At 43.8% G+C, this 12,690-nt stretch overlaps 1 protein-coding gene across 1 annotated transcript in view; it reads right to left on the bottom strand.

Moving 5' to 3' along the window:
• Positions 1-1,244: 1,244 nt before the first annotated feature.
• Positions 1,245-12,690, bottom strand: part of LOC121458740 (remodeling and spacing factor 1-like) — a 101,575-nt gene continuing 90,129 nt past the window's right edge. The window contains exons 12-16 of the mRNA XM_041668050.1: positions 11,954-12,021; positions 9,897-10,104; positions 8,281-8,507; positions 5,415-5,603; positions 1,245-2,248 (exon numbers count right to left, since the gene is read on the bottom strand). Of these exons, the coding sequence (XP_041523984.1) occupies positions 1,680-2,248; positions 5,415-5,603; positions 8,281-8,507; positions 9,897-10,104; positions 11,954-12,021 (1,261 nt within the window). The 3' untranslated portion in view covers positions 1,245-1,679. The remainder of the gene's footprint in view (positions 2,249-5,414; positions 5,604-8,280; positions 8,508-9,896; positions 10,105-11,953; positions 12,022-12,690) is intronic.

Below are 12,690 nucleotides of genomic sequence, written 5' to 3'. Positions count from 1 at the left end.
TAAGGGCAGTATCTGTCGAGGAACAGAAAGTAGGAGCACAAAGTTTCCAGAGAGGTCTTTATGATGCAAGTCTAATGGCAGCTCTTAGTGATGAAAAAAGAAGTGGTCTACTGTACACTGGCTATTACATACAATGCTTAATCGGAAAGAAGAACGATGTTCCCTGGGCCAGCAGCAGATACGGTCCGTCTATTGCCGGCAACATTCAACACTGGAACAGAGAACCTGGATCCTGGGCAAAGGCACACACCGATGCAATGCTGAAGGCTTCGGCCGTGCCAGGCGGGAAGAATCACAAATGCTACAGCTATATGGGCTTACGGCTGTGCCCGAAACTAAGATCAGGTTCCCGTTTTAGTGCCAGCCATGACCCGTTAGCTCATCAGAAACCGCCGATTCCTGAAGCAAAGGGCGAATCCTTAGAGTGTGGAGAGGTTTGAACGGAAGCAAACCAGAGGCTCGCAGTTCTGTTGGCTGTATGACTATCAATGGATTTTAATAGACGTACAGAATGGCCAAATGCCAGAACTACATTCAAGTCCTGCTAATGTATCCAGGCAGACAGAAAATTCCAACACACACACACACACACACACACACACACAACATGCTTAAACTCAAAACTAAAAACCTCCCAAAGGAACTGCTTTGTTTGTAGACTTCAATTTGAAGTAGATACTTAAGGGTAAGAACAGACCAGTGAGAGCTCACCTGAAAATCCCTTCTGGGTCTTCAGATGTGCTAACAGACCACTGTCAGCTTAGCATCTCCACATGGGCTAGGTTTAGATGATCATATTCAAATCACATCTCAGCTAGTTAACACCACATGGCCGGGAGAGCTAACAGTGTACCCGCACGGTAGGAAAGCCCACACTCACTCTGCACCAGCTCCCCACCCGACACAGTGCACATGAGCTACTACAGACTCACTGCTAGCATGATCTGGTTGCCGTGGCATTGTTATACCATTTCCTATACAGATGCTTTCCAGATGGTTTTGTGTGTCTGATTTTCTTTTAAACAAGAAACTCTACTGTAACAGAAACTTAGGGTAAAGTGTTGTTAGAATGTACTTCCATGGTCTCTTCTTTATTAATGCGTGGTGACTCCAAGAGCAAACAAACTGACTTCACGAAGGCTACTACTAAGTGACGTATGTACGATGTTGTATCTACAATTCTCAAACTGCAACAGTAGACTGACCTTTAAACAGTTTGTTAATCACCATCTATGCCATGAGTGTTAAATATAATATATATTTAATATGAAAAGCTAGAGCACAGGTGCTTCTCCCGCCCTAAGTTCTGCTTTGGGCCCTCACAGATTCGGAATGCATTCGTATCCACACTTTTCACAAAGTCAGGAGAGCTCAGGAAATATAAAGTCAAAAATATACAAATCTTTGTTGTTATTATAATAAGATTTTTTTCTCATGAATGAAATTACCAAGGACCATGAACTTGGAAAAAGAAAATCAAAAGGAATTTACAGCAATTATTAATCTTCAAAGTTCAAAACTGGTCACTTCACAGAAAGACTTCAAGATTTGTTGAAATTTCTCTTGTAAAAAGTCGTTCTGTAGTAGCGTTTTCTAGGAAAATTAAACAGCTTTTACTAACTGGCCCGCTGGTGTGAGAGCTACCGTGGAATAAATTAGCACAAAAATGGAAAGAAGTCTTATAACTGTTCACTGTTACAGACATAATCAACAAGGTCAGTCACTCGCAAAAGCTCATCTTCGTCCTCCTCTGGGGCCCCCACCTCCTGTCCACCACTTGTCCCATTGGGGGCTAGATTTGCACTGGCCGTGCCGCTGTCCTTGGGGGTCTGGGACTTTTCAGTTGGCTTGCTCATCAAGTTCTCAATGGCTTTGCCTGGGCTCTGTCCGTTGGTGGAAGGCAAGTCCACTAGGCTGTAGTCCAATGGGCTCCCTACTTTGCCCACGTTCTCAAAGTCCTCTTCCTCATCACTCTCTATCCGATAGGGCTTCTTGCTGCTCTCCTGCTCTGAGGGCAGGGCCCTGGGCTGGCTGTCATGGGGAGGCAGCTCTGCATCTCCACGAGCATTGTCACAGCTCTCCTCGTCCGTCTCAATGCGGTGGAGCCGCTTGCGGGATGGTTTGCCTTCCTCTTCATCATCCTCATCTGCGTCTGAGTACTCATCTGTGCTTCGGCCCCGTTTCCGAACAGATCGCTTAGGCGCTTTTGTGACCTCATCATCTTCAGAGTTCTTGGTCATATAGCTCTCTAGAATAAACAAAATTTAAGCTGTTGACACAATTAACCATAAACACGTTTAAGCACGCCTATCTTTCCCACCATGCTCTGCAATAAACGGACTGATAGATATCCAACTCCCACCGCCAACTGCAACAATGCTCAATAATCCCAGCACTCAAGAGGCAGAGGCAGAGGCAGGTGGTGGATCTCTGGTCTACAGCATGAGTTCCAGGACAGGATCCAGAGCCACAGAGAAACCCTGTCTCAAAAGGATCTACTGTTTATTGACTTCTCTGGGGGAGCGGAAGAAGAGGATCTGACGGTCCTTGAGTTAGGCGAGGGTAAACTGATAGAACCGAGAAAGTCCTCTCTTCCTAACTGAGGGCTGGGTAAACATGTGAGGAGGGAGGATTAAAGTTGCAGGAAGGCATGGCAGTGCGCAACTGTGATCCCCATCTCGGGAAGTAGAGGGGGATCATAGACACAAGGGCATCCAGGTTACATGAAATCCTTCTCAAAACACCAAAAACCAAAGCAAATTACCAGGCATCACTGTACACCAAACAACTTTGAAGACACTAAACTCCTCTGGTATTGAGGGACTTTAGGATCCAGCCCCAAGCCCACTTCAGGGTTCAGATGGCTGCTACAACCGAAAGGAACTTCTTAGTTAGGGAACTGTGAGTGAACAAACTTTCTCACTCACGTCTGGTTCCAATACTTCTCTCTGTTCTAATTCTCCTCACCTACTTCTAATTCCTCCTAACTTCTCCTCTAGACTCCAAACTTTCCTCCCACAGGGTGCTTAGAGCGGTAATAAAAAACTACAAGAGTTACCTCTCATTGGTCAAAAGCACATTTCTAAGATGAGCAACTAAGGAGTCAAGCTATTTACCATGTAAACACAAGGGTTTCAAGGTTTCAGGACTAGGACTGGACTGGGGGTAAGGGGGGCACGGTGCCTAGTGACAAACTTTGAGACATAAATCAGTTGTTAGCACACTTGGCATGCTTTCCTTAGGGTGCTTTGTGTAGCAACCTCGGTAGACATCTGGGACTCTGACTTTACTCTGAGGTGGAAGTGAGCTAACTGTACAGTTAGCCTGAGTAAAAGGAACAAAACAGGCTTTTAAGTGTCTACAGCCCTCATGGGACAAACAGATCAAGTTATTGTAGCATATATTCTATCTACCAAAACTGATTGCTAAATGAAAAGTCATCTTCCTGACCATCCACAGATATATGTGCCCGTAAGACTGAGATGTAATCATGAGATTACATACACATCACATGACATTACACACGACAGGACAGGTACTGGGGAGACCAAGCTGCCTTAGAAAATGCGAGCCACAGTTTCCAGAATCCATGGTCCTGCAGGATCAACCTCCATCAGCGTCACTGCTCTGGTGGGTCGACATCTGAATTATCAATCGCCATATGTTGTATATTTACACGGCCTCTGGCATTCTGGGAGACTGTGAATGTCTTACTGTGGTCTGTGCTTGCTTTGTGAGTTCTCTCACCCAGTCTCGTCCCTACAAACACACCGACGAGCTGAGGAGGCTCTTGTTTTAGGCAACTGCTGAATTACAGATTAGTCAAATGCCTCTTCAACACGTATGCTTAGATATCTAAAACGGCCTCTTCAGTTCAATGCAAACAAAAGAACTCCCAAAGGCCTTACGGCAGTTTTGTTCTTTTTTTTTTTTTTTTTGAGACAGGGTTTCTCTGTGGCTTTGGAGCCTGTCCTGGAACTAGCTCTGTAGACCAGGCTGGTCTCGAACTCACAGAGATCCGCCTGCCTCTGCCTCCCGAGTGCTGGGATTAAAGGCGTGCGCCACCATCGCCCGGCGGCAGTTTTGTTCTTAAAGCTGCTTAGTTCTTGATTTCTTTGAGTCCACCATCGAAACCCATCCTTGGAAAGCTGGAAGAGTGGCCCAGCAATCAAGACCTCTTGCTGTTCTTGCTGAGCATCCGGGTTTAGTTCCCAGCTCTAACTGACAACCACATGTAATTCCAGTTCCAGGGAATCTGACTCCATTTGGTGTCCACAGGCACTAAGCATGTATTTAGTATATATACACGTGCACACACACACAACAGGCACAAACACACAAAAACGAAAAGTCAATCTTAAAAAACAGAACTATTCCTAATTTGATACCTTTTCCTCTTACAACTGTGGACCTAGCTCCACCCAGCATCATCTCATCCCTGGACCATAATTCCCCAAGCTACTGCCTTGTTCATCTTCTTCAATTTACTGATACTCTACCAACTTAGAACCCACATTGAGGTTGTATGACTCCACTGCTCAAAAAGTTCAAAATACTTCCCATCTCACACATAATATATCCCTAATCCATACAATGGTCTATTCACGTAATATAGCAGATACTAGTCATGTGGCTCCTTTAAATTAATTAAAATTAAATAAAGGCCAGGTGGTGATTCATGCCTTGAATCCCAGCACTTGGGAGGCAGAGGCAGGCGGACCTCTTGTCAGTTCAAGGCCTTTTCTGTATAGTGTAGTTCATGGGGTTACATACAACAGACCCCAGCGGAAATGCAGTGAACTTGGGAAGGACGACAGTTAACAGGGTGTGAACGTGCTTAGCTACTCAGTGCACGAGAGGGATTTTAAAATAGAGCAAAAGCAACAACAAGGAGCAGAGTAAGGCACAAAGCAAGTCAGAAGAACTAAATAGAACGGAACCCATCAAAACTAGCATCCCGGGGCTGGAGAGATGGCTCAGCAGTTAAGAGCACCAGAAGATCTTCCAGGAATTGGACCTGAGTTCAGGTCCCAGCACCCACAGGGTGGCTCACAACCAAACATCTATAGTGGGATTTGACATCCTCTTCTGTCATGTAAGCATACATGAAACTACAGCACTCAAAGACACATAATACATGAATAAATAGGAATGACTTAAAAAATGTAGCATTCTATCAAGAGTGGTTTATTTAAATTATAATTAATAAATGGGGTAAAAGTACTAGGATTTATTCCAATCACACTAGTGATTATATGCATTAAAAAAAAAAAATCAGCCAGGCAGGAGACACAAACCCTTAATCCCAGCACTCAGGAGGCAGAGGCAGGTGGATCTCTGGAGTTCCAGGCCAGCCTGGTCTACAGAGTGAGTTCAGGACATCTAGGGCTACACGGGGAAACCCTCCTGCTCACCTTCACTCTCTGAGCTGGAGAGCCTGCGCTTGTGGACGCGCCTGATTTCTTTACCCCGTCGTATACTTTTCTGGGAACCATCACTTTCCGAATCTTCTTTGTAGTTAATCTGTCTTTTCTGGTTCCTTCTTGATCGTCTTCGCCGGGTTTCTACAAAATCATCACTAAAGTCATCGCTAAAATCACTTTCTGTTTAGAGGGGAGAAAAAGAAGGGGAACAAAGAACAACAAAATTTAAATCCATTGGTAGTTTAACAGGTTCAGGCTATAAAATCATAAAGTTAATTGAGCTCAGTTGTAAATATTTTTGTTGAATAAGTTTTATAAATTTTATTTCCTTTTCAATAAAAATTAATTTACCAAATATCACAAATGTACACTTGTGGATTTTCTGAGCCCAGGCTGGCCTCGAACTTCTGCTCCTCTTGGCACCACTTTCTGGGAACAGGGATTACAGGTGCACACCACCATAGCTCCGTCCCCATCAGTGAGAAAGAGGAAAGCTGTAACTCCTATTCTGGAACACTCCACATCGCACTCCGCACTCCGCTGACAACAACCAGTGAGTCAGCGTGCAGAGAGGAAGCTGGCGTGCCCAGCCACAGCAAGACGTCTCCAGGACACCCACCTCCTACAAGGCTCAGAGACCATCACAGCATAGGGATGGGAAGACTGTAGGAGACAGAGGTGGGGACGAGAGCCACACTGGTCTCTGGACAGGAAAAGGACAGTGCACTTAAACTCAGAGCTAGGGATCTCTGCACACTATCAAGGCTAAACATTCGAGCATGCAGGAGGAAAGGGCTCACGAGCTGAAGGACTCAAGAGGGACTGATGGCTTCTGGGGGAAACAGAATCACATCTGTGGTAAGGTGTGGCCCCAGATAGTCATGTTCTAATGGATGGTCTGAAACTCACAAGTTCACGAGCAACACAGATTGGATTTGGTAGACTTAAAAAATAAATAAAAGAAAAAGGCATACCATATGGTTGGAAGAGGGGAGAGGGTGGGTCTGGGGGGAGCTGGGGAGAAGTGAAAGAGTTAATATAATCAAAGTACATTTTATGTTTGTATTATGAAATTCTCAAAGGGAAAAAACATATTCAAAAATGTAATGGTTTGGCCGGGCGATGGTGGCGCACGCCTTTAATTCCAGCACTCGGGAGGCAGAGGCAGGCAGATCTCTGTGAGTTCGAGACCAGTCTGGTCTACAAGAGCTAGTTCCAGGACAGGCTCCAAAGCCACAGAGAAACCCTGTCTCGAAAAACCAAAAAAAAAAAAAAAAAAAAAAAGTAATGGTTTAATCACAGCAAACATGTTCTTTTAATATTTCTCTATTATCATTCCTCAGTTTGTAATTACCAAATTAGTTTTTGGATTGCATTGTTAGAATGTTTTGATTTTTAAAAATGCTGACTGAATTCTAAATTGAGTTTTATAACAAAAATACTTAGATGACTTTTGGAGTGAATTAGAATAGAACTTCCAGTAAAACCAGCTCAAAGACACTTCCTCCCGTTTGCATTGAGAGGCAGCACTCCCGGCTGGCAGGGAAAATGTCTCTGATGCACAGCATCAACCTGATCAAGACAGGCTTTCCTCACATAAAACTAAGCACATCTGTTATCAATAGCATGCAAAATTAGGTTTCCAAAATAACTTTTATTAAACTTTCCCCCATTTATTTATTCTCTCTCTGTGTCTCTGTCTCTCCCTGTTCGTGCGTACATGCGGAAGTCAGAGGACAGCATAAGGGAATTGGCTCTTTCCTTCTGCCATAAGGGTCCTGGAGATCAAACACAAAGCTGTTAGGCTCAGGAATATGCACCTGACACTCACTGAACAATGTTTTTGGTCAGAAGTTTTTTTTTTTAATTGTTTAACAACAGGGTCTCACTATGTACCCCTGGCTGGCCTGAAACTCGTTATACAGACCAGGCTGGCCCTGAATGTACAATGATCTGCCTGCCTTGACCTCCTGAGAACTGGGATTATAGGCATGGTCCACCAAGTCCAAACCAAAAGAATCTTTGAAAATACATTTTTTAGTTTTGTTTTTCAAGACAGGGTATAGCTATATAGTGCTGGCTGTCCCGGAACTCACTCTGTAGACCAGGCTAGCCTCAAACTCAGTGATCTGCCTGCCTCTGCATCCTGAGTTCTGGGATTAAAGATGTACACCACAACCACCTGGTTTAAAAATACATTTACTTGGGACTGGAGAGATAGATGACTCCAGAAAACCCAGATTCAATTCATAGCACCCACACAGCAGCTCACAACTGTCTGTAACTCCAGTCCCAGGAGATTGGACACCCTTTCACAGACACAACAACAAAGCAAAGAAAAATCACTAAAAAGAAAAATAGTTTTAAGATTTATTCAGTCAATGTTTGACTCACTTTATCTGTTTCATATACATAAGTACTAGAAGTTGAGTAAAGGCATCTCAGGAATAAAAGTTTTGCAAGCAGAATGCTTAAGAAGCCCTGGTGTGCTGGGTGGTGGTGGCGCACGCCTTTAATCCCAGAACTTGGGAGGCAGAGACAGGCGGATCTCTGTGAGTTTGAGGCCAGCCTGGTCTCCAGAGTGCCAGGACAGGCCCCAAACTATTCTCAAAAATACTTAGTACCAAAAGGATTTATCATTAACATTCTAAAACTGATATGAAGGTAACACATTAACTGACATGAATTTTCTCAGATGTGCTCTGGGTGAAAAAAAAAAGTGACAAGCAAGTCATCAGAAAAGGACTCCAGTGTCTCATCAGGAGGCCCCAGTCACAGCTAAGGACAATTCCAACGCCACGTAACTGCGGAAGTCACAGAGCAATGGAGCTGCTCGCTACAACAAAAGGCATTTTACCGGAGTCTCTACTGTTCTCCTCGGACTCCTCCTCCTCCTCTTCGTCATCGTCAGAGTACTTTTTCTTTGGGGTCTTTCTCCGCAAGCGCCTGCTTTGCCGCATTGGCCGAGACGGATGCCGCCTCAGTCTGCGGCCACAGAAGTCCATGTCACTGTCCTCATTAGATGGCGGATCTTCTTCGCTTTCATCTGGATTTTCATCAGACACAACGAACTCATCCTGAGACCTGTGCAGGAAAACCCGGACATGTCACAATGGTGCACTCAGGGCTTGTTTGTAAAGGCACAGTTAGAAGTGAAAACCAGTTACCATAGTTCCAAACACAAGCTGTAATGAATCATGCAATAGTAAGTAATTTTAAAGGCACACTTGGAAAATTATGTCAACTCCCATCTATAAAACAAATATCCTATCACTTACCGTTCTCTTTCTAGAAGCTGTGAAGACCAACTGAAACTAAATTTCACACATAAACTTCTTTCACTGGCCTCTTTGGGGGCATCTTAAATCCAACACTACTTCCCAAGCCCCTCTTCACACATTTTCAATATAAAAATGCTGACTGCTTAAGGGGAGGGACGGGTTACTTGTGCTGCATGCGGATGCCAGCCGACAACTTGTCCAGGTGCTGTCCTCCCAGTCTTAGATGGCTTCTAAGAACTAAAGTCAGTCTGGCAGGACTGGATGCTCAGCTATCAGGTATTGAGAACCTTCGCCCATCAATAACCCAGACCAGATGCTTGGTATGCATCCTGAAACTCCTTTCACCTCACACCTCAAATCTTTGGGTGTTTTTTTCTGGGTTTTTTTTTTTTGTTGTTGTTTTAACATTTTTAGGACAGAGTTCAAATCTGTATGCATGACAAAAGAAGAGAAATAGAAAGACCTCACTCCATAATCTCTCTTTTATGTTCTGGTTGTGGCTTCACCATAGCATTGTCTATTCTATCCCTATATTCTTTCTGCTCAGGAAGTTTCCTAACTTCTCCTCCACCTTGGGCAGGAGCTTCTCTGTTCAGGTTGCTTACTTCTCTCACCCTAAACTCTCTAAATGCATGGGCCTGCTCAGAATATTCATCTTAACATGTCTTCTTAAGTGAGGGTTCCCCAACCACCGCAAATGTACCCTAACTTTCCTCTATGTTATAGGCAGTGCAGGGCACCTTTTCTGGGGTTTATACACTTCCTACTACATCTACGACAAAGTGAAAAGGAGAACCACTACAGTACAGTTCAGATGCGCTCTGCAGAGAAGGCATTCTAACCCTAACACTGGATTACCTGCCCCTTATAACCTCTACAGAGCAGAGAAGACAGTAACTACTTATAATTTCCCACACTTGATTAAAAACCACTGATGGACTGGGTAAGAGAAGGTAGTATAAAGAAAGACGTCAATAAATAAAACTTCAATAATAGTTAATCAAAGTTAGATACAATTTTAAATATTAAACAATCATAAACATAGCTTTAATTTTATTCTAAAATGAATCAAAATGAGGACTCTCAAATCTGCCTTAAATATCTTGAAAATCCAGACTGCCCATGTACACAAAGACTGAAAGCCACAACCTAGCACAGCCAAGGCTCTCAGGACCCAGATCCAGCCACATACCCGTCACTGATCTTGAACTCGTCCTCACTCTCTTCCTCATCGAGGTTGCTATCACTATCAAGATCATTAAGTCGCCGGCGTTTCTTCCTGCGGGCAGCAGCTGCTCTCTGCGGCCGTTTGTTCTCCTTTCGTTCTTCATCCAAAATGGTAGAGATGTCTTTCCCACGGTGACCTGTGATGGTGGAGATATCTTTTCCTCGGCCAACCCCTGAGAGAAGAGGTAACTGCATGTTTATCTGCTTTATTTTCCTTACAACTGTGCAGGCTGCTTACAACGTCAGCTGACAATGTCTACAGAAAGAATTAACACGCCCATCTTACTAAACACACATTCACAGTGCAGAAGGTCCCGATCTAGATTCTGATTTGATAGATCACTTCGTGATGCCTCCCTCCCCCCTTTATTTCATTGCCTTTTGGTGGAGGGCTGTTAAAAACAAAACAAAACAAAACAAAACAAAAAAAACCTCTCTGTGCAGCCCAGGTTGGTCTTGAAATTGTGATCCTTGTGCCTCGTCCCCCTGATCTGCAGATTTGTATCAGCTTACTTAGCCCAATACTCTTTATTGTATTGTCTGAGTGTTTTGCTCACATGTATGTGTGTGTAGTACATGCATGACTGGTACCTAAGGTCGGAAGAGAAATCTGAATTCCCTAGATTTAGAGTTAACATGGTTTTGAGTTACAAGTGGGTACTGGGCACCTGACCTAGGCCCTCTGTAAGAACAAGGGTTTTTATCCTGGGGCCATCCGTTTAGACCCTCATACAGTTTGTCAGTTCTTTCTTGATTTTATTTTATATTTGTGTGTGTGTGTTCACACATTCCAAGGCAGTGCTGGGATTAAAAGCATGAGCCACTAGTGCCTGGCACGACCATCTCTTAAGAACTCAGCTCGGAGATTTCTGGTGCAGTCACAAAGCTGTCCAGCTGCCGTCACTCTCCTTACTTGGAAAAGAAGCCGCAAACGTGTTAGCATTTGCTCAAGAATCTTCCTGAGTCAGGACAGAAAAAAATTTATAAAGATGTAAATAAAAGATCCAATTTTGGCCAGACTTGGTGGCGTAAGCCTTTAATCTTAGCACTCGGGAGGCAAAGGCAGGCGGATCTCTGAGTTCGAGGCCAACCTGGGCTAGAGAGAGAGTTCCAGGACAGACCCTAAAGCTACAGAGATAGCCTGTCTCAAAAAAAAAAAAAAAAAAAAAAACAGTATCAACAAAAAGACACAAAACAAAAAAAGACGCAATTCTGAAAAGCTATAATATCAGTTTTTTTATAAAAAAATCTGCTTATTAGCCGGGCGGTGGTAGCGCATGCCTTTAATCCCAGCACTCGGGAGGCAGGGGCAGGCGGATTTCTGGGAGTTCGAGGCGAGCCTGGTCTACAAGAGCTAGTTCTGGGACCGGCACCAAAGCTACAGAGAAACCCTGTGTCGAACTCCACCCCCCCCAAAAAAACCTGTTTATTGATCCATTCTGAAATTTTCACAATAACAAGAGAAACCAGAAAGTTCTACATCAGAGCATTAGTACCTGGCTAAATAACACTTTAACAACCTTATGAATTTTCTATAGTGCTATTCTAAAGACAATTAAGGCCGGTCATGGCGCAGGTCTTTAATCCCAGCACTCAGGAGACAAAGGCAGGAGGATCTCTGTAAACTAAAGACTGGTGTGGTCTACAGAGAGAGCTCCAGAACAACCAGGACTACAGAAAGCTACCCTTTATCAAACAAAATAGAAACAAACATAACAAACAAACAAACAAAAAAACAAAACAAAGAAAGAGTAGAGAAGGCAAATAAATGAGTAACTTTTGAGGCTTTGCTGTTGCAAAGACAATAGGAAAGCTTCCGGAGTATTCTTATTAGAACCAGACATAAACTGACTGATAAAGGAATTTAAAATTTTGTATTAGATCATACAAAAATTAGTAATCAGTTCTGATGTAATGCACCATCACCATGTCAGCAAATTACTTGAGTACATTCAGTGCTAGCACTGGGGAGGGGTAATCTGCTGGGAAAAACACGTGAAGAGGAATACATGGGAAACATACCCCCTCCATCAGCCTCCTTGATATCATCTTCTATAGCTTCATCAATCGCTTCATCGAACTCATCAAACCTAAAATGAACACAGTAATCAGATTGTAGACTGTATCTGTGTTGATTTCCAAAGACTACCTACACAAAGTGGCCCCAAGAGTCTGTTGGTGTCCCCACCCAACTCATATGTGACGGTCAATGGCATGGGTCACTCATGAATATGATTAAACAGGAAGAAAAAAAGAGAAACCAGGAGTGCCTTGGCTTCTTCTGCCATGAGAAGTTAAAGCAAGAGAACGGCCCTATAGGTAAAGAAGCAGACACCAGATCTGTCCTAGGGAACAGCTACCACGAGAGCACAGAGAAGGTGCCCAGGAAAAGTCAGAACCAGGTCCCCACAAATTCCCAGTCTGTCAGGACTGTGATCTCGGGATCTGTGGATCTGTCAAGCCTCTGGAACTGTGGATCATTCACGCTGAGAGCTATGCAGCTGGTGGCATTTCCACACAGGAGGACACATCAGCATGTGCGGAAGGCACTCTGCACTCACACTCGCTAGACAGCCAACACCACCAGATAGTAAACTTTAGCTTTCTGGATTATAAAGTCCTGAACGTGCCATCTGTAAAACAAATGTCAAATAAATAACGATGGCCATGTGACAAAACTTCAGACACGGAAATTTCCCTTATGCATGGTTCAATCACAGAAACATAAAAGCCATTCCTGGGATACAGAACCTGATGTG

Source organism: Microtus oregoni, unplaced genomic scaffold, assembly GCF_018167655.1.
Source record: "Microtus oregoni isolate MIOR12 unplaced genomic scaffold, Mior012 000018F_ref0000195, whole genome shotgun sequence".
NCBI lineage: Eukaryota > Metazoa > Chordata > Mammalia > Rodentia > Cricetidae > Microtus > Microtus oregoni.
This window is presented reverse-complemented; position numbering and strand designations above follow the sequence as displayed.